The sequence below is a fragment of the Pogoniulus pusillus genome, chromosome 7 (assembly GCF_015220805.1).
Source record: "Pogoniulus pusillus isolate bPogPus1 chromosome 7, bPogPus1.pri, whole genome shotgun sequence".
Lineage (NCBI taxonomy): Eukaryota > Metazoa > Chordata > Aves > Piciformes > Lybiidae > Pogoniulus > Pogoniulus pusillus.
The window spans coordinates 37,082,422-37,101,863 of NC_087270.1; the positions used below are offsets into that span (position 1 = coordinate 37,082,422).

At 54.6% G+C, this 19,442-nt stretch overlaps 3 protein-coding genes across 5 annotated transcripts; 1 reads left to right on the forward strand and 2 right to left on the reverse strand.

Moving 5' to 3' along the window:
* Positions 1 to 1,247: 1,247 nt before the first annotated feature.
* On the forward strand, positions 1,248 to 2,446 carry CGREF1 (cell growth regulator with EF-hand domain 1). Its single transcript, XM_064146545.1, has 3 exons — positions 1,248 to 1,420; positions 1,497 to 1,621; positions 1,704 to 2,446. The coding sequence occupies exons 1-3, from the start codon at positions 1,405 to 1,407 to the stop codon at positions 2,082 to 2,084; spliced, it is 522 nt and encodes a 173-aa protein (XP_064002615.1). The 5' UTR covers positions 1,248 to 1,404; the 3' UTR covers positions 2,085 to 2,446.
* On the reverse strand, positions 2,376 to 5,390 carry KHK (ketohexokinase). Of its 3 annotated transcripts, none has more exons than XM_064146542.1 (8): positions 5,193 to 5,390; positions 4,980 to 5,096; positions 4,565 to 4,699; positions 3,826 to 3,898; positions 3,555 to 3,701; positions 2,870 to 2,958; positions 2,636 to 2,793; positions 2,376 to 2,561 (listed from the first exon to the last, which is right to left on the reverse strand). In XM_064146542.1, exons 1-8 carry the CDS (start codon positions 5,309 to 5,311, stop codon positions 2,476 to 2,478), a joined length of 924 nt encoding a protein of 307 aa, XP_064002612.1. In that variant the 5' UTR covers positions 5,312 to 5,390; the 3' UTR covers positions 2,376 to 2,475. The 3 variants fall into 3 exon arrangements, with proteins under 3 accessions (XP_064002612.1, XP_064002613.1, XP_064002614.1); XM_064146543.1 differs by lacking the exon at positions 4,565 to 4,699 and adding an exon at positions 4,738 to 4,872; XM_064146544.1 differs by lacking the exon at positions 4,565 to 4,699.
* A 2,281-nt stretch (positions 5,391 to 7,671) lies between these two features.
* On the reverse strand, positions 7,672 to 18,631 carry LOC135177201 (coiled-coil domain-containing protein 25-like). The gene is given in 7 exon segments (XM_064146854.1): positions 7,672 to 7,701; positions 9,053 to 9,098; positions 9,929 to 10,131; positions 12,007 to 12,109; positions 12,654 to 12,751; positions 13,579 to 13,594; positions 18,540 to 18,631. Coding segments are annotated over 7 exon segments (588 nt in total).
* Between the last annotated feature and the right edge of the window lie 811 nt (positions 18,632 to 19,442).

The window sequence follows — 19,442 nt, forward strand, 5'->3', positions numbered from 1 at the left end:
GGCAGGACGGTGCGCTCATGTGCACCGGCTTCTCCGTGTGCCTGCAGTGCCCGGAGTACGCCCGAACTGTGACTGCAGAGTGCGATCAGTGAGTGTGAGCAGCGAGTGCGAGCAGTGCCAGCAGTGAGTGTAAGCAGTGCCCTCCGGTGCTCGCGGCTGTCCCGGTAGTGCCAGCGTGTCTCTGTCGCGCTGGAGCCATGGACCGCTCCTGCAGCTTCTCGGGACTGCTGCACGCTTCTGGGACTGGGGTAGCTCGGGGCAGCTCCCTCACCCCAGTGCAGGCAGAGGCTGCGGGTACGGCTGGCCGGCAGCAAAGACCAGATGGGGCGGGGGGGGGGGGGAGGGGGGCTGGCGGACGATGCCGTGACCAAGGCTCGGTGGAAGCGTCTCGTACTGACTTCCCTACTCTCCCGTGGCCAGGCACAGCTTCCCCCAGCCAGGAGTGTCCACTTTGCCACTCTTGTCTGGCTGCAGCCCAAAGGTGCAGAATGAGGAACCCATTGGTGGCCTTGCTGCTGCTGCTGCTGGTCCCGGTGGCACTGACTGCCCCCAAGATAGGGGAACAAAGGTATGTTCAGGGGGCAGAAATATCAAGGGGTGCACGGGTGTGAAGGGAATGCATGAGTATTAGGGTCTGCACAGGTATTGGGCAGCACAGGTATAAGAGAACTGCCCTGGTATGGGGTGGTGCAGGTCTGGATGGGGTGCATATGTACAGGAAGGAACAGGTACAGATAGGCACTTGGGCATGAGAGAGGTGCACAGGTACATGGGTGCAAGTGGGGTGGATGGGTGCAGGGCTGGGGGCACAAGAGTGGCTGAGGCACATAGCTGCAGGTGGGTGCAGAGGCCCAAGTGGCACGGCCAAGGAAAGGGTTTACGTGTCCAGACAAGGCACAAGGGTGTGCAGAAGGCTGTGGTGGCTGTGGATGGAAGGAATGCTGTGTGGGGCACTGCAGGGATGTCAGGCCAGGCTGGAGTGGAGTGGGGTGGGCAGCCTCCTCCTCACTACTCCACACCTAGGAATACAAGTGACATTCCTCTCTCCTGCCCAGGCCTGAGGACCCCAAGGCCATGAGACTGGATTATGACACGGACCCACTGAGCCCAGAGCTGTCAGCGCTGCTGTGAGTTCCTGCCCCTTGGGCAGCCCCACATCAGTGGGTTCCAAACCCTTTGTCTGGGTGCTGTGCATCACTGAGGACAGTGGGCACAGGTACTACCCAAATAACTGTGGGGCAGGGTTGTGCTGGGGACAACTCTAGGGCAGAGCTGCCCTGGGTGAGGTCGTGGGGCAGGCTGTGGGACAGAGGCTGTGTGCCCACTGCCCTGCCTGCTGCCCCCAGGCTGCTGCAGAACGTGGTGAGGAGCCTGGGGCTGCCACCGGAGTGGGACGCAGAGGCCATGACACGGGAGCAGGGTAAGGTTGCAGGGATCAGGGGGTCCCATAGGTGCAGGAATATGGCTCCTGACTTATGGCACCCTGTGCCCCATAGTCCTGCTTTTCCTCTTTGTGCTGCATGACCATGACCGAAGCGGACACCTGGATGGGCTGGAGCTGCTGCAGCTGCTGGGCACAGTGCTGGCACAGCAGGAAGGGGGGTGGCCAGATCTCAATATGGTAGGTCTCACGAAGATGGCTCCTGGCACCCCACAGAGCCCTTGGACTGCACTCTCACACTGTCCTCATCCTGTCCCTGCAGGTGGTTGTGCTTGTGGACAGAACCCTGGAGAGACAGGACCTGAGCAGGGATGGGCTGCTTGACCCACCCGAGCTGCTCTTCTTGCCCCTCTGGGACCACAGACCCCCAGAGCAGCCCCACCCACAGCAGTCTGGGGAGCCGCAAGCAGGGACTGGAGCTGCACCTAGGCAGAACAGAGATACCCCTGGGGAAAACACAGAGGTGGGTGGTCCAGAACATGGCCAGGCAGAGGAGCAGGCAACTCCCCATGTTGAGGCCTCTGACATGGAAGCCATGGAGGTGGAAGAAGTCCATGAAGCTAAAGGCTCTGACATGGAATCCATGGAGGCAGAGGAAGTCCCTGAGGCTGGAGCCTCTGAGAGGAAAGATGTGCCAGTTTAGGGAGATCTCAGGGAGGGGCATGCCATGAAAGGTAGGCAGCATTGTGCCAGTCTCTGAAGAGGGTTGCAGTGCTGTGACTGTTCCCTGCCCCACTCGGGACACATGGGGATGGGGGAGCTCCCTTCACCCCTCCGTCCTGTGGCAGGGCTGCAGAGCACAGTGGGGCTGGGGCTGTGTGGCAACCCTTGTAATGTGGCAGGACAGAGAAATATAAGTGCTGCTGGTGGTGCTTGCCTGGGCCATGTTCAATGCAGCTTCTGTCCAGGGCAAAGGGCTGGGCACAGGAGGCAATGCTGTGGCAGTGCAGGGCTTTATTTGCAGCAGGGCAGTGAGGGTGCAGCAGGGTGCAGTGTGTCCCAGGGATGGGGTCTCCTGGCATGGGCTGCAGAGCTCAGACAAGGCTGTCAAAGCCCTGGATCCCACATTTTCTGCCTGCAATCTGGCAGCCGAAGGTGAGGGCATCCTGCAGGCTCTTTCCTGGAGAAGAGGCACCTTGTCAGCCCTGCCAGGCCATGCTGGGCTGTGCTGGGCCATGCCACGACCATGCTCACCTGCTGAAAGCGCGAAGATCGTGGCGGCATTGAAGGTGTCCCCAGCTCCCAGGGTGTCCACAAGAGTCTCTGGGGGGAATGCCTCTGAGTGCACCAGCTGTCCATCAGGTCCCACTGCATCAGCCCCTTTCTCGGCCCAGGCACAGATCAGTGTGGCCCTAGGGGTATGTAAGGAGTGGGTACAGGGCTTGGTCGTGCCCTCCTGACCTGCAGCCCTCTTGTGCTTCATCATACCCTGGCTGTATGCGGCTGCGTAGCCCTTGCAGTGCCTCGGGGGCTGACTGGTACCCAAGGTGCTGGGCCAGGTCCTTGCTGATGAACACCTGCAGCAGAGGGGCTAAGATGATGTGATACCCTCCCCAGCACTCTCAAAGCACCCACTGCTGTGCCCCAACCGTACCACCCTCACATGACAACTACACCCCCTGCACCTTGACTGTGGCCCCCCATACCTGAACCGAACTCGTGCTCCATCTGCACTTGCTGACACCCTGGCACCCCTTGGACCCTGGCTGTTCTCAAATGCCATCTACAGTTCCCTATCCGCACACCCTCCAACCCCTGTACGCCCCCTAACCCAACTGAACTTCCCCATTCCTGCATCTCCTATCGTCCACCCCGTACCCCCACCTGGCCCCCGCATCTCTGTATCCTTCCTGAGGCCTCGATACTTCGTCTCCTCTGCTCCCTTACCTGTTGCTCCTGGGCCGCATCCACGGCAGGTAGCCCCACCCCGTGCCACTCCCCCCGTGGTCCTGACCCCTCCCAGGGGCGGTAACGCAACCCCCAGCCCTAGCACCGCTCTGTGGCTCCCAACCATATCCTCAGCCCCTGCCTTCTCCCAGATCAAGGTCTGGTCCCTGCCCCCAGACCCAGTCCCTCGACGGTCCCGCCCCCGATCGATGCTCCCGCCCCGTACCACGTGCCCCAGGCCCATCAGCTGCAGCAGCTCCTGCCGTGGCTTCTCCACTTCCACCGAGATTCGGACCCTCTCCGCTGCAGGCCGGGACTGGTTGTACTGCTCCACTCGCCGTATCATTGCCACCTGCTCCGCTGCATTCCGGGCCTGCGGGCACACACTGCCTGGCACCGGCACTGCCTGTCCATGGAGCCTCCCTGCCTTGTGGTCACCCTGCCCCCTGGTCCCCATCCCAGCCCCGGGCTCACCCTGCCCCCAGCCCCAGGCTCACCTCCCAGTGGATCCACTTGTACTGGGAGAGGTCAACCCGCTCGAAGTCACGAGCTGTCACATCGGGCAAGTTCCTGCGGGGCGGGGGGTCAGGCAGGGTAAGGGGACCCCCCTTTCCCCTGGCACCCAGCCGGGGGCGAAGTGCGGTGCCAGGGGCTGCAGAGGGCTTGGCAACGCCCGGGGCAGAGGTCCCTGTGGGGGTTGGCACTGCGCGGGTGAATCATTAATAATAGTACAGCTGGACCCCGAGATGGACTCAAAGGGCAGCATGGTGGCAGTCAGGCTGGAGCTGCAGGGGGTTGGCAATGCCCAACGGTCCCTTCCACCATTAACCTGTGTGCCTTGGCACCAGCACAGCTGAGAAGCACTGCTCTGCACAGTGCAAGGAGATCGATGAGGACCGTACCAGCCTCCCAGCACAGTGCGGCACGTGACCACACGGGGGTGTCACCACCAATCATGGCTGTGGCACAGGGGATGATTTGAGGCTGTGGGGATGATTCCAAGTGATTGTGTGTGCAGGATTACAGGAAATCACCCAATCTGGCACGCGGGACCCCCCGGATGGCAGCACTGGGCTGGCACCAGCTGAGCCCATGTCTGGGGCTGAATACTGTAAGACCCCTGAAGTGCAAGGGGTGGCCTTGGCAGCATCATAGGCATAGAGGAGGCCACAGCCCTGAGCTGGCCCAGCCGAGTGGTGCCAAACAGGCGATTGGGCCCAGGGCTGATGCCCTTACGTGTCGTAGAGCACGATGGTTCGGGAACCGCTGGCGGAACTGACAATGCAGCAGGCGCAGGGTACGTTCCCACGGGGCTGCCAGGCCACGTGTGTCACATCCACACCTCGGCGCCGGAAATCCGCCACAATAAAACTTGAGGGACAGAGAGCCGGGTGAGGGACACCACGCACCCGCTGGCGTGCAGGATGGTGCGGGTGCCCCGGCTGGCACTGGCGATGACGACGGAGGTGGGCAGGCAGCCACCAGGCTGCAGCACCGCGTGGCTCACGTCCACCCCATAGCGCCGCAGGTCGGCCAGGACGAAGCTGCCGGCGGGAGAGACGTGGAAAAGCCGTCGGGAGCGTCAGGACGGGGGCGCCCCCAGGACCCTGCCAGTAGTCCGGATCCCCCCCCCGTTCAGCACCCCACTTACTCGGCGGCGTACCCGGGGGCCAGCGAGCCCATGAAAGAGCAGGGGGCTCCCAGCAGCGCCAGGACCGTGCAGGAGTTGGAGGCATTCCCGCCCCGCTGCCACCGCTGCGACAAGCACCTGCAAGATGGTCGGTGTCGGACCGGGAAGAGCCTCAGTCCGAGTCCCGGTGAAGCCCTGAGAGGGGAGCCGCGGGAGACCCATTACTAGCAGTACCTGCTGTCGGAGTCCTCGGACGGGTAGGACTCCACCACACTGATGATGTCCAGACACACCAGCCCGACGCACATGATCCGCTTCTCCCCCGCGGGGCCGGAGCTGGGCTTCGCCGCCATGATGCGCTAAGGCCGGGTCGGGACGGACCCGCTCCGCAGCGGCACCGAAGCCGCCGCTCTGCCACGGCCCGCCCTCGCGCCACACCCCTCGGGGCGCCGCCCCCCGCCAATCCGAGCCCACCGGCGCGCGGCGGGCGGGGCGGGGCCGAGCAGCCCTCGCCCGCGAGGCCACGCCCCCACAGCCTGCGCGCTCCCGCCCCGCGCGCTGCCGGCTCGAGCGCCGCGCTCCGGGGCGCCGCGGTTGCGCTGGCGGCGGAGAGCACGCGCGCTGCGCGTGGTGTGCGCCCGGTCCAAGGACAGCCAACCCCCAGGGCGCCCGTACCGGAGCTGCTCGGAGACCTATGGCCCGAGGGCAGCATGTGCGGGGACACGCCGGGCGCCTGGGGGCATGGCCACACGGCGTGCCCGCAACCCCACCGTCAGCCACGCACAGCGCACTGGAAACACAGTCCCGCGGACACTGGATACGCAAACGCGTGGCCCCATAGGCTGTGACACACAGGGTGCCTGCAACCCCACGGTCACCCACGCACAGGGTGCCAGAGACACACAGTCCCATGGATATTGGATACACAAACGTGTGGCCCCATAGGCTGTGACACACAGGGTGCCTGCAACCCCACGGTCACCCATGCACAGGGTGCCAGAGACACACAGTCCCACAGATATTGGATACGCAAACGCGTGGCCCCATAGGCTGTGACACACAGGGTGCCTGCAACCCCACGGTCACCCACGCACAGGGTGCCAGAGACACACAGTCCCATGGATATTGGATACACAAACGTGTGGCCCCATAGGCTGTGACACACAGAGTGCCTACAACCCCATGGTCACCCACGCACAGGGTGCCAGAGACACACAGTCCCATGGATATTGGATACGCAAACGCGTGGCCCCATAGGCTGTGACACACAGGGTGCCTAGGGACACATATCCCTACGGCTACCCACATAAAGGTTGCTGGGGGACATGTAGCCCATGGGCATAGGGACACATGGAGTGCTTGTGGACACATGGTCTGGGGATACATAACCCCAAAGGTAGCCAGGAGCACACAGATGATGGCAGCCATGTCCAGCATGCTGGGGACATACGGCCCCATGGACATTGCTGCCCAGGGTGCCAGGGACAAAACCCCATGAGCAGCTATGCACAGGGGACATCACCGGCACCCTCCTCCTAGTGGTGCTGATGAGGGTCAGAAACTTTCCTCAGCCCCAACCCCACACCCTGGGGACCCAGAGGGGAGATCAGGCAGATGCAGGACAGCACAGAAAAATCAGTTTAGGTGCAGCACTGGGACTTGTCCTTGTGGCAGGGAAGGCTTTTCTTCATGTAGTGATTCCCTGAGGAGTTTGTCACATGTGAGCTCATGAAGGTGTGCTCCCCTCTTGCCTACCTTCCCCAAAACCTCTGGTAGACTTGTGTGGTCCCTGCTCAGCACTGTTTTGTATTGGCCTCAGAGGAGTCCTGCAGACTCTCTCAGCTGCACTCCAAGGAACAAGCACTCCAGGGGACCTCCATCCAGCAGCACATTTTACCATCATGACATGAATTTAATTGTGACATATCCACAGGTGGTGCAAGGATTATTACAAACATTTCACACAGACTCATCCACGAAGCCTTACATAGTGCTGGGACAGTAGCTTCAGTCTGGACACCATGGGAAACTCAACTCTTCTCCATAAACTTCTCTCTCCAGAGGAGGTTTCCCAGCAGTCAAGCACAATTTAAAGGGAAACATGCAGCAGTGATGTTCCCTGTGCCTGTTAACACAGCTCACATTGGTTGTAACCACAGCCCAGCTTCATCTTCATCGTCTGGAGCTCGCTATGTAATGAGGAGCCACCAAATTCACAACCAGTGAGAGCTCTTTGGGAGGTCTCTGAGACAGCTATAAGCATGTCCAAATTCTCCCTCCTCAAATTACAGAGGGATCCCCACCTCTGCTGTCACCACAGCACACAAAGTTACACAGATTGCAACATCAGTGTTTGCGTCCGCTCTGCTGCTGGGACAGCAGTGAGACAGCCCAGACAGGGCTCCTCTCCTCTAAATCCCGTTGGATTGGAAGCCACACCAAGCCTCTCCATGGAATAAATACCACTGCAGAACTGAAAGTCTCTTCTGCTCCCTTCCATCCCTGCTCCTGGCAGAGGTGTATGAGCAGATGTATGCATCTTCTCCTTTCAGATGCTGTCCCTGGCATGAGCTGGTCAATCTGCAGAACACATCAGGGTCTGAAGCAATGGGAGCCACAGTTCTCTTGTATGGCTGTTTTTGTGTGTGTCTATTCTCAGTAGTGTTGATTTCAGACATGCCTGACCTTGTGATTCAGAGTGGAGAGAAACCCTTCACATAAAGCCATCTGAATCATTGCCATCCTGCAGGGAGAAAGACCAATCAGGATGGATGTACATGCTGAAATGGTGCAATGGTGCATCCTGCAGGAGTCAGAACTTCAGTTATTATGGTTTCTTTCCTACCACTTTGATGCCAACATCCTTACAATGGACCAAATGGACACACACAGCAGCTCTGGAGTGGAAACACCTCTGAGGAAGGTTCTGCACCGTGGGGCTGTTATTTGCTGACTCTATGATGTGTCACCTCCTTGACTCCACAGACCTGGAGGAACCAAAGACCAGGCTCTCACCATCACTTTCATGGACCATCCCTGTACCACAAGCTGAGCTTTTCTTCCAGTTCTGGCATCATGTGGGAGTCAGATGCTGAGGAGAAGATCCCTGGCACAACATTTTTACCATGCCTCTCACTGGCAAGTGGCACTGATGTGCCACAGCCTACTTGGGCACGTCAGGGGGCACTCAACCCAGCACGCTGACCTAGCTCAGGGTTCACAGGGGACCTGCACATCAAACAGGAAGAACATCAACAATTCCTGAAACCCACATATTTGTCTAAGCCCTTAGTCATGGACTAGGATGGCAAAAGGTGGATTTGAAACCCAGGGAAGCTCCATTTGCTCAAGTCCCATCAAGGAGCAAGCTGCAAATACACCAGAGCTCAGATCTCTGCTCAACCTCGGCCCTCCTGAAATCCCCCTCCTAATCCTCTCCCTGTCTCTTTTCACTTCGTTGTCTTCTACACCACCAGATAAGAGCCATCTTACATTGCTCCAGCCTTGGAATGACACCAGCAAGCACATCCCTTCAAGCTTCCTCTTCTACTCCTCAGCACCCACTCTCCTCCCTCCCCAAACTGCTGTCCATTCACTGCCACTTCCTTTCTTGTTGAACCTGAGCATTTTCCTCCTCCCCTGAAGTAGTAAGTTGGCACACGCAGGTCACGGTTGCCATTAGGAAGATCTCTGCTCAGAAGCCAGTTTATGCTCAAACAGCTCATGAGCTGAGTCAGTTCTCTCATGAAGACTCTCCTTAAGCTCAATCTGTTCTTTCACTTGGGTGAGAAGGGGATTGGGAGGACTTTAATTGGACTAGAGAGCCTCTAAAAGTCTCTTCCAAACTAAAGCACTCTGTGATTTGATAACTTTGCCCACATTTCCTGCAGCACAGGTTCCTCCAGGTTGACAGACAGGTGAGACAGCCCTCTTGGAGAGCAGAAGGTGGTGGTGAAGTCCTTCACTGAGAAGGAAAATGTAGATGTGCTGTCAGGCAGGAGTCGTTCAAAATACATTGCAACACATGAGCTGTGCCATCGTTATCCTGCATTGGATTTCAGTCATCTTGGAACAGTTTCTGTGGGCAATCTCACCTGATTGGAGGGCATGTTCTCAGCCTTCATCAGCAAGTATTAGCTCCTGGAAGAGGAAAAAATGCAAGATAATTGCATGATACATTTTCAGAACCCAGCAACCAAGAACTGTTCTGGATCAAGCACCAGAAAAACAATGGTTTTGGTTTTGCCTTCCTGAACTCCTCAGACTGGACCAGGATTTGCTTCTCTCACATGCTTTGGCTCATCAAAACAACCAGACAAAGCCCAGGGACCTTACAGACCACTTCTGCACAGCTTTGATCAGCACTCAGAGCATCCCAGGAGGGAGACAGTTCTGTACTTTGTGGAAAGGTCAAGAGGCAGCTTTGGTGCAAGGCTAAATAAGCCAGCAGCACAGCCATGCCCACTGGTGGCTTCTCCTCAGCTTAGTTTGCTCCCCTAAGCCCTTTATTCTGAGCTCTCCACGTGTTGAATCACACAGGAACTCCTCAGGTTCTTCCAATTCCTGCTTTACTGTCATCTAGAGACAGTGTTTTAGTTTACACCTGTGATGCAGCAGAAGGCTGAAGCACTCTAGTGAAGGCTCAATGCTTTCCAAGGCTGGAAGCAATTGCTCCCATTCCAGTGATGGAAAGAGTCAAGCAGCTTGTCCAGTTCCATCCAAGTGAGGGATGGGTTTGAAAAGATGCATTCATTTTTTTCTACAAGTATTTACCACCCCAGTTTGTTTTAGGAGCAAAGTGGAAGCCATCTCTAATCTCAAGACAAAAGAACTCACTGGGCCATGCAGGGGCTGAGCCAGAGCAGTCAGCTGAGCAGTGCCAGGCCAGCTATTGAGCATGACTGCTGACCACAACTCCCTCCTAGCACCCATCAGCACCACGGGGGTTGGCTCCACAACTCAGTACCCACCTCAGTTCTTCCAGCTCTTTCTTCTTCTTCATCTCTTCCTTTTCCTTCCGCTTCATCTCTTGGATCTGGGCTTTCTTCTCATTTCTCTCCTCCCTGTCCCGGGCCTCCTTCTCTGCAGCCAGGTCTGGGAACCGCTCCACTTTGGTCTTCTCCAGGCGGTTCAGGATCTCATTCACCTTCTTCTCCACCGTCAGCATCTTCACCTTTGGAGTGCAAACAACCAAGAGCCTTACCAAGAAACACTTCTACTCTGGCACTTGCCCAGAGGAAAGGAAACTCTCTGTTCCCACTTCACACATGGCTGAGTCCCACACAAACAGCTGCTGAGGAAAAGCTCATCCACCGAGGGCTCTTCAGCTGCTTGTGTAACAGCAGAGAGAGGCCAACTCTCGACGCTCAGGAGCACAGAGCTAACAAGCACAGGTGCTGCCACCTGCATCAGCATTTCTAATGTCACCTTTTGGCACATGAAGAGGCCAAGAGATAAGGACTGGTCTCTGCCATTTCTTGATGAGGTGCCAGGAGGGCGCTGCAGGACGTTCGGGGAGGAGAATTTCGTGTGCTGCTGGTTGGCTGAGGGGGTTTGTAGTGTTTCTTGTCCTGGTAAGGCCTGTTCCAGTCAAACTGCACCTCCAGAGAGGCTTCTTGCCCGGCACCTGAGCTGTATAACTACAGTTTAACCTTAACAGCATTAGGTCAGGTTTAGGAATAACTCAGTCCACTGCCTTTGCCCTACACCAAAGCTCAGCAGCTCAGCCTTTGACAGATTTAACAGAGGCAGCACTGTGGTGAGACAACTCTCAGAGCAGACACCACAGAGCAAATGCAGCCAGAGACACCTTGAGGCCCACTCCCTGGCCATGCTGTTGCACAGCAACTTCATGTCCTGAGCTCTTCCAGGCCATTTGGCTACACTACTGTGAGCTGATCCAGTGGGGACCAACTCAGACAGTGAGCACAGAGCAACGCGTGACTCCAGCATCAGCAGAGATGTGAACTATGCCAGCTGTACCCTGCTGCAGACTGGAAGCACACACTGCAAAGGCTACACCCTGCTGCAGACTGGAAGCACACACTGCAAAGGCTACACCCTGCTGCAGACTGGAAGCACACACTGCAAAGGCTACACCCTGCTGCAGACTGGAAGCACACACTGCAAAGGCCAGACCCTGCTGCAGACTGGAAGCACACACTGCAAAGGCCAGACCCTGCTGCAGACTGGAAGCACACACTGCAAAGGCTACACCCTGCTGCAGACTGGAAGCACACACTGCAAAGGCTACACCCTGGTACAGGATGAAATCAGCTACAGATATACAGAAGTATTTGGGCAAGTCCAAAGTCCCAGCACAGTGGTGGTGGTTGGAAGTGACCTCTGAAAATCATCTAGACCAAGCCTCCTCATAAAGCAAGGTCACCCACAGCAGGCTGCCCAGGTTTGGAATCTCCGCAGAGAATGAGATGTCACAGCCTCTGGACAGCCTCTTCCGGGGCTTGAGCACCTTCACAGCAAAGAAATTTCTCCTTATCTTCAGATGGAACCTCTTGGGGTCCAGTTTGTGCCCACTGCCCTTTCACTGGGCACTGGTGAAGAGTCTGATCCCATCCTTTTGTCCCTCACCCTTTAAATATTGATTAGCATTGGGAAGATCCCTTCTCAGTCTGCTCTTCCCCAGGATACACAGCCCCAGGATTCTCAGCCTTTTCTCCTCAGAGGGATGCTCCAGAGTCCTCAGCATCCTTGTAGCCTCTGCAAAGCCCTCTCCCTGTCTCTCTTAAACTTGAGAGCTCAAAACTGGACCCAGGACTCTAGATGTGGCCTCAGTGGAGCCAAGTAGAGAGGGAGAATAATCTCCCTCGACCTGCTGGTCTCTCTTCCAGTGCACCTCGGGAGACCATTGGCCTTGGCCATGAAGGCACAGTGCTGACTCATGGGGAATCTGTTACACGGTCCTGGGATTGCTCTTACAATTCAGGAATGGACAATTTCCTGGCTCTAGGGCAAAGGCTGAAGACAACCCACGGAGCTCTTGAGATGAAAATGTTACAGTCTGCCACCAGGTCACCATCACACTCACATCCTTCTGCCTGTGAAAGCCAGTGTGTCTCATGTCCATGTCTGCTGTTTCCTTCAGGTTGGTCCATGGTGTGTACACCACCTTGACATTGTTTACTTTGCAACTTGGGACGCAGAGGAGAAGAGAAATGTGTCAATTCCCTCCCTGCTGCAAGAGGGCTTAAGGCTTCCCTGCACACAGAAATTCTGGCCATTATTCCTGTCACAAACATTACAACCTAGATAAGAGGGGAGGGAAGAGGAAGAAGGGAAAGGAGGAGGGATGGAAGAAAGGAAGAGAAGGGTTTGTAGAAGTGAAGTCCTTTCAGTGTCACAGTGACACAGAACAAAACATCATTTTCTGCAATAACATGAATGCTGCAGAGTGTTAAACTCCAGATGGAGATTGCCTCTACCAGCAGGGCAACTGCAATGAAAGGTGCCCCTAAGCTGAGTGTTAGAGAGGAGACTCCAAGTCCTCTTTGGCTCAGAGAACAACATGGAGGCACAAACACCAATGTCAGAGATTTAAAACCTCTCCTTATAGAAGGGGAATGTGCTGGAAGAGATACCTGCTTCCTACAAGACCTGTAGGCACAGGCTTAGCAGAGCACCATGGGATAAATGTCACAAACACACTCCTGTGGATCAGAAACCCTTGCCACAGACACCTCTAAGGCATTGGTATCACCTTGGATGCTGTTTGCCTTCACCAGCTGGGCACAGTCTATCAAAACCTCTTTGGGAATGTCATCTGCTGTCTGTCCCTGTGACAGAGCAAGGCAACATCAGCTGGTGAGCACAGGACAGCCAGGAACCATCCAATCACAGAGTTGCTTGGGTGAGAAGAGACTTCTAATGGTCACCTAGTCCAACCTCCCTGCAGTGATAATGGACATCTTCAAGTAGAGCAAGATGCTTAAAGCATTGTCCACCCTGACCTGGAAAATCTCCAGGGATGAAAGCAGGGAATGATACTCTGCCAATGCAGCCAGAACCTCCACACTCCATGTTTAACAAGACCAGAGTGTTCCATGGTGTTCATAAGGGAAGGTTTACAGCATCACAAGGAATATGATTTTCTCACAGGTTTTCTCCCCATTACACTGGGGTCATTCCTAGACAGACACTTGATGTCAGGCCACATGAAGTGTCCCATCCCTCCCCACACTGCTTGGTAACAGCCTGTAAATTCAGCCCCTGCCCACTGCAGGCTACCTGCACCCTGAGGGAGCCCTGCAGACTTCAACAGTTGAGGTGAGCAAAGATGGCCTTGAGTGCAGGACTGGCTGCCTGTGGCACTGCTGTGGGTGAATGTGGTGGTCCCTAAAGCTCATAACTGGGTCCAAGTCTTGCTCAACGTCTTCATCAATCACCTGGATAAGGAGACAGAGTGGACCCTCAGGCAGTTTGCTGATGATACCAAACTGGGAGGAGCGGTTGACAGCCCATCAGGCTGTGCTGCCATTCAGTGAGACCTGGACAGGCTGCAGAGCCAGGAAGAGGGGAACCTCATGAAGTTTAACAAGGGCTAGCGTAGGGTCCTGTCCTGGGGAGGAATAAACCCCTGCACCAGGACAGGTTAAGGGCTGACCTGCTGGAAGAGAACTCTGTGGAGAAGAATGTGGGAATGCTGGTGAATGAGTTACCTATGAGCCAGCAATGTGCCTTTGTGGCCAAGAAGGCCAATGGTCTCCTGGGGTGCACTCAGAAGAGGTCAAGGAAGGTTCTCCATCCTCTCTACTCTACCCCAATGAGGCCGTATCTGAAGTCCCGGGTCCAGTTCTAGGTCACCCAGTCCAAGAGAGAGGGAACTACTGGAGAGGGTTTCTGTGGAGGCTACAAAGATGCTGAGAGGACTGGAGTACCTCTCTGACAAAAAAAGGCTGACACACCTGGGACTGTTTAACCTGGAGAAGAGACTGAGAGGGGATCTTCTCAATGCTGATCAACGTCTAAAAGATGAAGGACAAGAGGATGGGATCAGACTATTTTCACTGGTGCCCAGTGACAAGGCAAAGGGCACCACGCACAAACTGAAACACAGGAGGTTCCACCTGAACATGAGGCAAAACATCTTTCCTGTGAGGGTGGCAGAAGAGGCTGTCCAGAGAGGATGAGGCATCTTCATTTACAGGGCATTGTGATCCTGGGCAACCTGATGAGGATGACTCTGCTTTATGAGGGGGGCAGGGAGTTGGACTAGATGATCTCCAGAGGTCCCTTCCAGCCCCCATCACACTGGGATTCTGTGACTGCTTAAGACAGGGAAGGGAGTCAAAGTCCATTCTCTGAGAAACATCAGCCCTCCCAATGGGAAGTGAAAAAATAGCCCTCTTCCCCCCTCCTTCTTTTTTATTCTTCAGTGCTACACTACATGCAGAGGAGACCCACAGGATGCCCTTCTCTTTCACTCTGCCTGTTTCCTACAAGCAGTCAGAGCAACACAAGACAGAACCTTTATTCTGAAACACAAGTATCTGTCTGTGGAGTTAGTGCTGCTCCAGCAGACCCAAAGAGAACAAAATACTTTGCAAAGAGGCAAGCTTTTACAACAACCAGAGGAGAAAGGTGAGGGGGAGATGCAGGGGAATGTATTCAGACTCAGCAGAGTCCAAACAGCTGCACCTGGGTCTGCTGCAACCTATCTCCACCCACCCTGGGACTGCATTTAACCTGCTATGTGGTCTGGGAAGAAGAGACTTTGTGGGAGCCAGAGGATTGGTAAGAACATTCCACTCAGCTGCATAACAAAAGGTAGTTTGTGTTGGTACCTACCAGATATCTTCAGGCTAGCCATACTTTATCAGGTCTTCATCTGCAGGAATGAAAACACCAATGAGAAAAGCCCAGAACATCATCAACAGCAACTACCTGAAGGGAGGCTGTAGCCAGGTGGGGTTGGGCTCTTCTGCCAGGCAACCAGCAACAGAACAAGGGGACACAGTCTCCAGTTGTGGTAGGGGAGGTCTAGGCTGGATGTCAGGAGGAAGTTCTTCCCATAGAGAGAGATTTGCATTGGAATGGGCTGCCCAGAGAGGTGATGGAGTTGCCATCCCTAGAGATGTTCAAGAAAAGACTGGAAGGGGCACTTAGTGCCATGGTCTAGATGACTGGATAGGGCAGGGTGCTAGGTTGGACTGGATGATCTCTTCCAACCTGGTTGATTCTATGATTCTACAAAAACATCCTTTCAGCATGAACTTATACCTCCACAAATCCAAATCTAATTCACTTACTTTCATACTTATCCTTCCCTGTGTAAATGGTATAAATAGAAGGAAAAGCTGAGGGATAGAAAAACAAATCAGAAGGGGTTTGGACAAAATGTGCAAGTAATGACAAACATACCAGCTCTGGTCACAGATATTAGTATGGAAACTGCTAGGCCCATTGTCCATCTACTCATCCATCTGTCCATTCCTCCTTCCCTTCCTTCCTTCCTTCCTTCCTTCCTTCCTTCCTTCCTTCCTTCCTTCCTTCCTTCCTTCCTTCCTTCCTTCCTTCCATTTATCCACCCCACCTTGCTCCTGGAGCTACAGGAAGGTTGTTTTTCCTTGACTTTATCCCAAATGCTTCAACAGAGTTTGGGAAGTGTAATGCAGTGTGTAGTTTCTGGTGCTTTCCATGGAAGATCAAGCAGCCAAGGAACAGCTTTCTGGGCAAGACATGCCCAACACCCAGCTGGTTCAGTCTATGCCTGTGTAAATCTGCTCCATTTAGCACCCAGCTGTGACCCAGAAAGGCTGATTCTGTGTTTACACTTTGAGACTCACTCTCTGTGTGGCCTTGGAACAGCTCATCATAGCTTTTCCAAAGTACCAGCAGCTCAACATGAACCTTACCCAGATAGCCTGACAACCAGATGATGGAAAATTCCAAGTTCCAAACTCTGCACTCTTTTGGGACGCTTAAATCAACAACTTTCTGCTCTCTGGGGATCGTTCCACCAGGCACTGAAGACACAGGAACACCAAACAAGTGTCCTCATGGTCAAAGTCACTAAAACAGTCAACGTGTCACTTGTGGTACAACCCTGGCAGGGCAATGACCTGGATCCCAAGCTGCTTACTGATCCTGTGCTCTCCGAGGGTGTTTGTATTGGACATCCAGCACCCCTAGCACACAGCCAAGCCAAGCCATTTCATTTCAGTAACGAGGTAAAAAGAGATGGAAATGCATACAATTGTTTTAGTTGGAAGAGCTCTCCAAGATCATCAAATCTAACTATTAACCCAGCACTGCCAGGTCAACACTTAACTACATCCCTCAGCACCACATCTACGCAGCTTGTAAATCCTTACCCAGGGATGAGGACACCACCACTGCCCTGGGCAGCCTGTTGCAGGCCTTGACAACCCTGGTCTATGATGAAATTGATTGATCCTCACATCCAACCTAAAACTCACTTGGCACAATTGTTTCTTCTTGTCCTATCACATTTCACTTGAGAGAAGAGACCAAACCCCACCTCCCTCCATCCTCCTTTTAGGGAGCTGTAGAGAACAAGAAGGTCTCTCCTGAGCTCCTTTTCTCCAGGCTCCACAAGCCCAGTTCCCCCAGCTGCTCCTCAGAAAACCTGTCATCAGCTTTGTTGCCACTCCATGTCTCCCAGCACCACACCTACACATCTTAATTCAAAACTATTAAAGGATTATATGCTCATGAGAGGTAAAGACTGGGAAAAGTCCACCCTGAACAAACAGGAGAATCCAGAGAATGAGAGATCATTGTGACTGCACACACAGCCCATAAACAAAATGATCAGTAATTTACTGATGGAAGATGCACTGCTCAGAATTAAAGCTGCTTTAATGATGGCTCTGTGGAAACTGAACCCATGCTGCCAAAACAGAGTGGCACACTAGATGAACCAAGGGGGAGGTGACTTAAACCCTTATGTTTTAACTCACACTAGGAACTGCACAATGGACTTTAGGCAAACTGCCACAGTATTCTGATTGCAGAGCTCTCTGTGGCAGGAAAACTGATTACAGTGTGTGAGAAACCCTCAGCAGAGCTCACTTAAAACCAGAGATTGCTGTTCCCATCATCAGCAGAGTGAACTGCAGCTTGTCTGCTGCTGGTGCCCCTCAAGTCACCCTTGAGGGGCACTTCTTTCCTCCCCACAAAAAGGGGCCATGTCTAGGCAAGTCTCTGAAGTCCTCACCAGCAGCTGCTGATCAGCAGATGATTCTGAGTGACACACACAGCCAATGCCAGTTCACAGTGTGTAAAGGGCATGGGTCTCCATGACAGAGGGCAAAAAAGCCTTTGAACAGATCCCAAGAACAAATCATTTAAGAAACATTCACAAGATTGCTATGTTTTTCCTCATTCAAGGAAAATCAAGCAGTTGAATCAAGTCCCTATTAAGGAAATTAATCTCTAGAGCTAAGAAAAGTGATGCTACAAAACACTGTCTTGTAAGGGATAAAAACCACACTGAAACTTCTACAACTACCTGAGGGGTGGTTGTGGCCAGGAGGAGGTTGCTCTCTTCTCTCAGGTGGCCAGCACCAGAACAAGAGGACACAGCCTCAGGCTGTGCCAGGGGAGATTTAGGCTGGAGGTGAGGAGAAAGTTCTTCCCTGAGAGAGTCATTGGACACTGGAATGGGCTGCCCGGGGAGGTGGTGGAGTTGCCGTCCCTGGAGCTGTTCAAGGCAGGATTGGACGTGGCACTTGGTGCCATGGTCTGGCCTTGAGCTCTGTGGTAAAGGGTTGGACTTGATGATCTGTGAGGTCTCTTCCAACCCTGATGATACTGTGATACTGTGATGCTGTGACTTGGAGCAACAGAAACCAATATTCTTGTACTGTTCTCATATCACCAGCCCACACTATACCAAACCACTCATTTATGGTGCTCCAGAAGCGGCCAACCTTCTCACAGAGAAAAGTGACATCTGTTTATAGCAAAAGAAAAATCATGAGACAACTTCAGGTACTGTCCCTTCCCTCTAGCTCCTGACAGCAGGACACACAAGAGTCATAGAATCAACCAGGTTGGAAGAGACCTCCAAGATCATCCACTCCAACCTAGCACCCAGCCCTAGCCAGTCAACCAGACCATGGCACTAAGTGCCTCAGCCAGGCTTGGCTTCAACACCTCCAGGCACAGAGACTCCACCACCTCCCTGGGCAGCCCATTCCAATGCCAATCACTCTCTCTGACAACAACTTCCTAACAACATCCAGCCTATACTTTCCCCAGCACAACTCCAGACTCTGTCCCCTTGTTCTGTTGCTGCTTGCCTGGCAGCAGAGCCCAACCCCACCTGGCTACAGCCTCCCTGCAGGCAGCTGCAGACAGCAATGAGCTCTGCCCTGAGCCTCCTCTTCTGCAGGCTGCACACCCCCAGCTCCCTCAGCCTCTCCTCACAGGGCTGTGCTCCAGGCCCCTCACCAGCTTCGTTGCCCTTCTCTGGACACCTTCCAGCACCTCAACATCTCTCTTGAACTGCGGAGCCCAGGCCTGGCCGCCGCTCCGCTCCCCGCACGCAGGCACAGGCTCAGCCGGGGCTGAGGCAGAGCAGGCTCTGCGCATGCGCACAGCGGCAGGGACGCTCCGAGCCGGCGCCTCTTGCGCATGCGCGTTAGGCCGCGGTGCGCAGCCGTAGCCAGCTGCCCGAGCACCTTCGGCATCGCCGAGTCCAACCTGTCGCCTTCTAATTAACTGAACCACAGCACTAAGTGCCAGCCTCCTTTTAAACGCCTCCAGGGACGGTGCCTCCACCACCTCCCTGGGCAGCCCATTCCAATGTCAATCACTCTCTCTGACAACAACTTCCTAACAACATCCAGCCTAGACCTGCCCCGGAGCAGCTTGAGGCTGTGTGTTTTCGTTCTGCCACTGACTGCTTGGGAGAAGAGACCAACCCCTGCCTGCCTGCAACCTCCCTTCAAGTAGTTGTAGACAGCAATGAGGTCTCCCCTGAGCCTCCTCCAGGCTGCACACCTCCAGCTCTCTCAGCCTCTCCTGCTAGGGCTGCACTGCAGCCCCCTCACCAGCCTTGGTGCCCTTCTCTAGACACATTCGAGCACCTCAACATCTTAAACTGGGGGGCCCAGAACTGAACCCAAGGTGTCCTAAACAGTGGCCTAACCAGTGCTGAGTACGGAGGCAGAATGACTTCCCTGAGTACAGGGGCAGAATGACTTCCGTGGCCATGGCTCTCCTGGCCACCTGGGCACACTTCTGGCTCATGTTCAGCTGCCAAACAGTACCCCCAGGTCACTCTCTGCCTGGCTGTTCTCCATCTACTCTGTCCCCAGCCTGTAGCATTGCATGGAGTTGTTGTGGCCAAAGTGCAGAACCCAGCACTTGGCCTTGTTAAAACTCACTGGCATTGGACTGTGCCCACCCATCCAGCCTGTCCAGGTCCCTCTGCAGGGCTCTCCTACCCTCCAACAGATCCACACTTGCTGCTAGCTTGGTGTCATAGAATCATAGAAT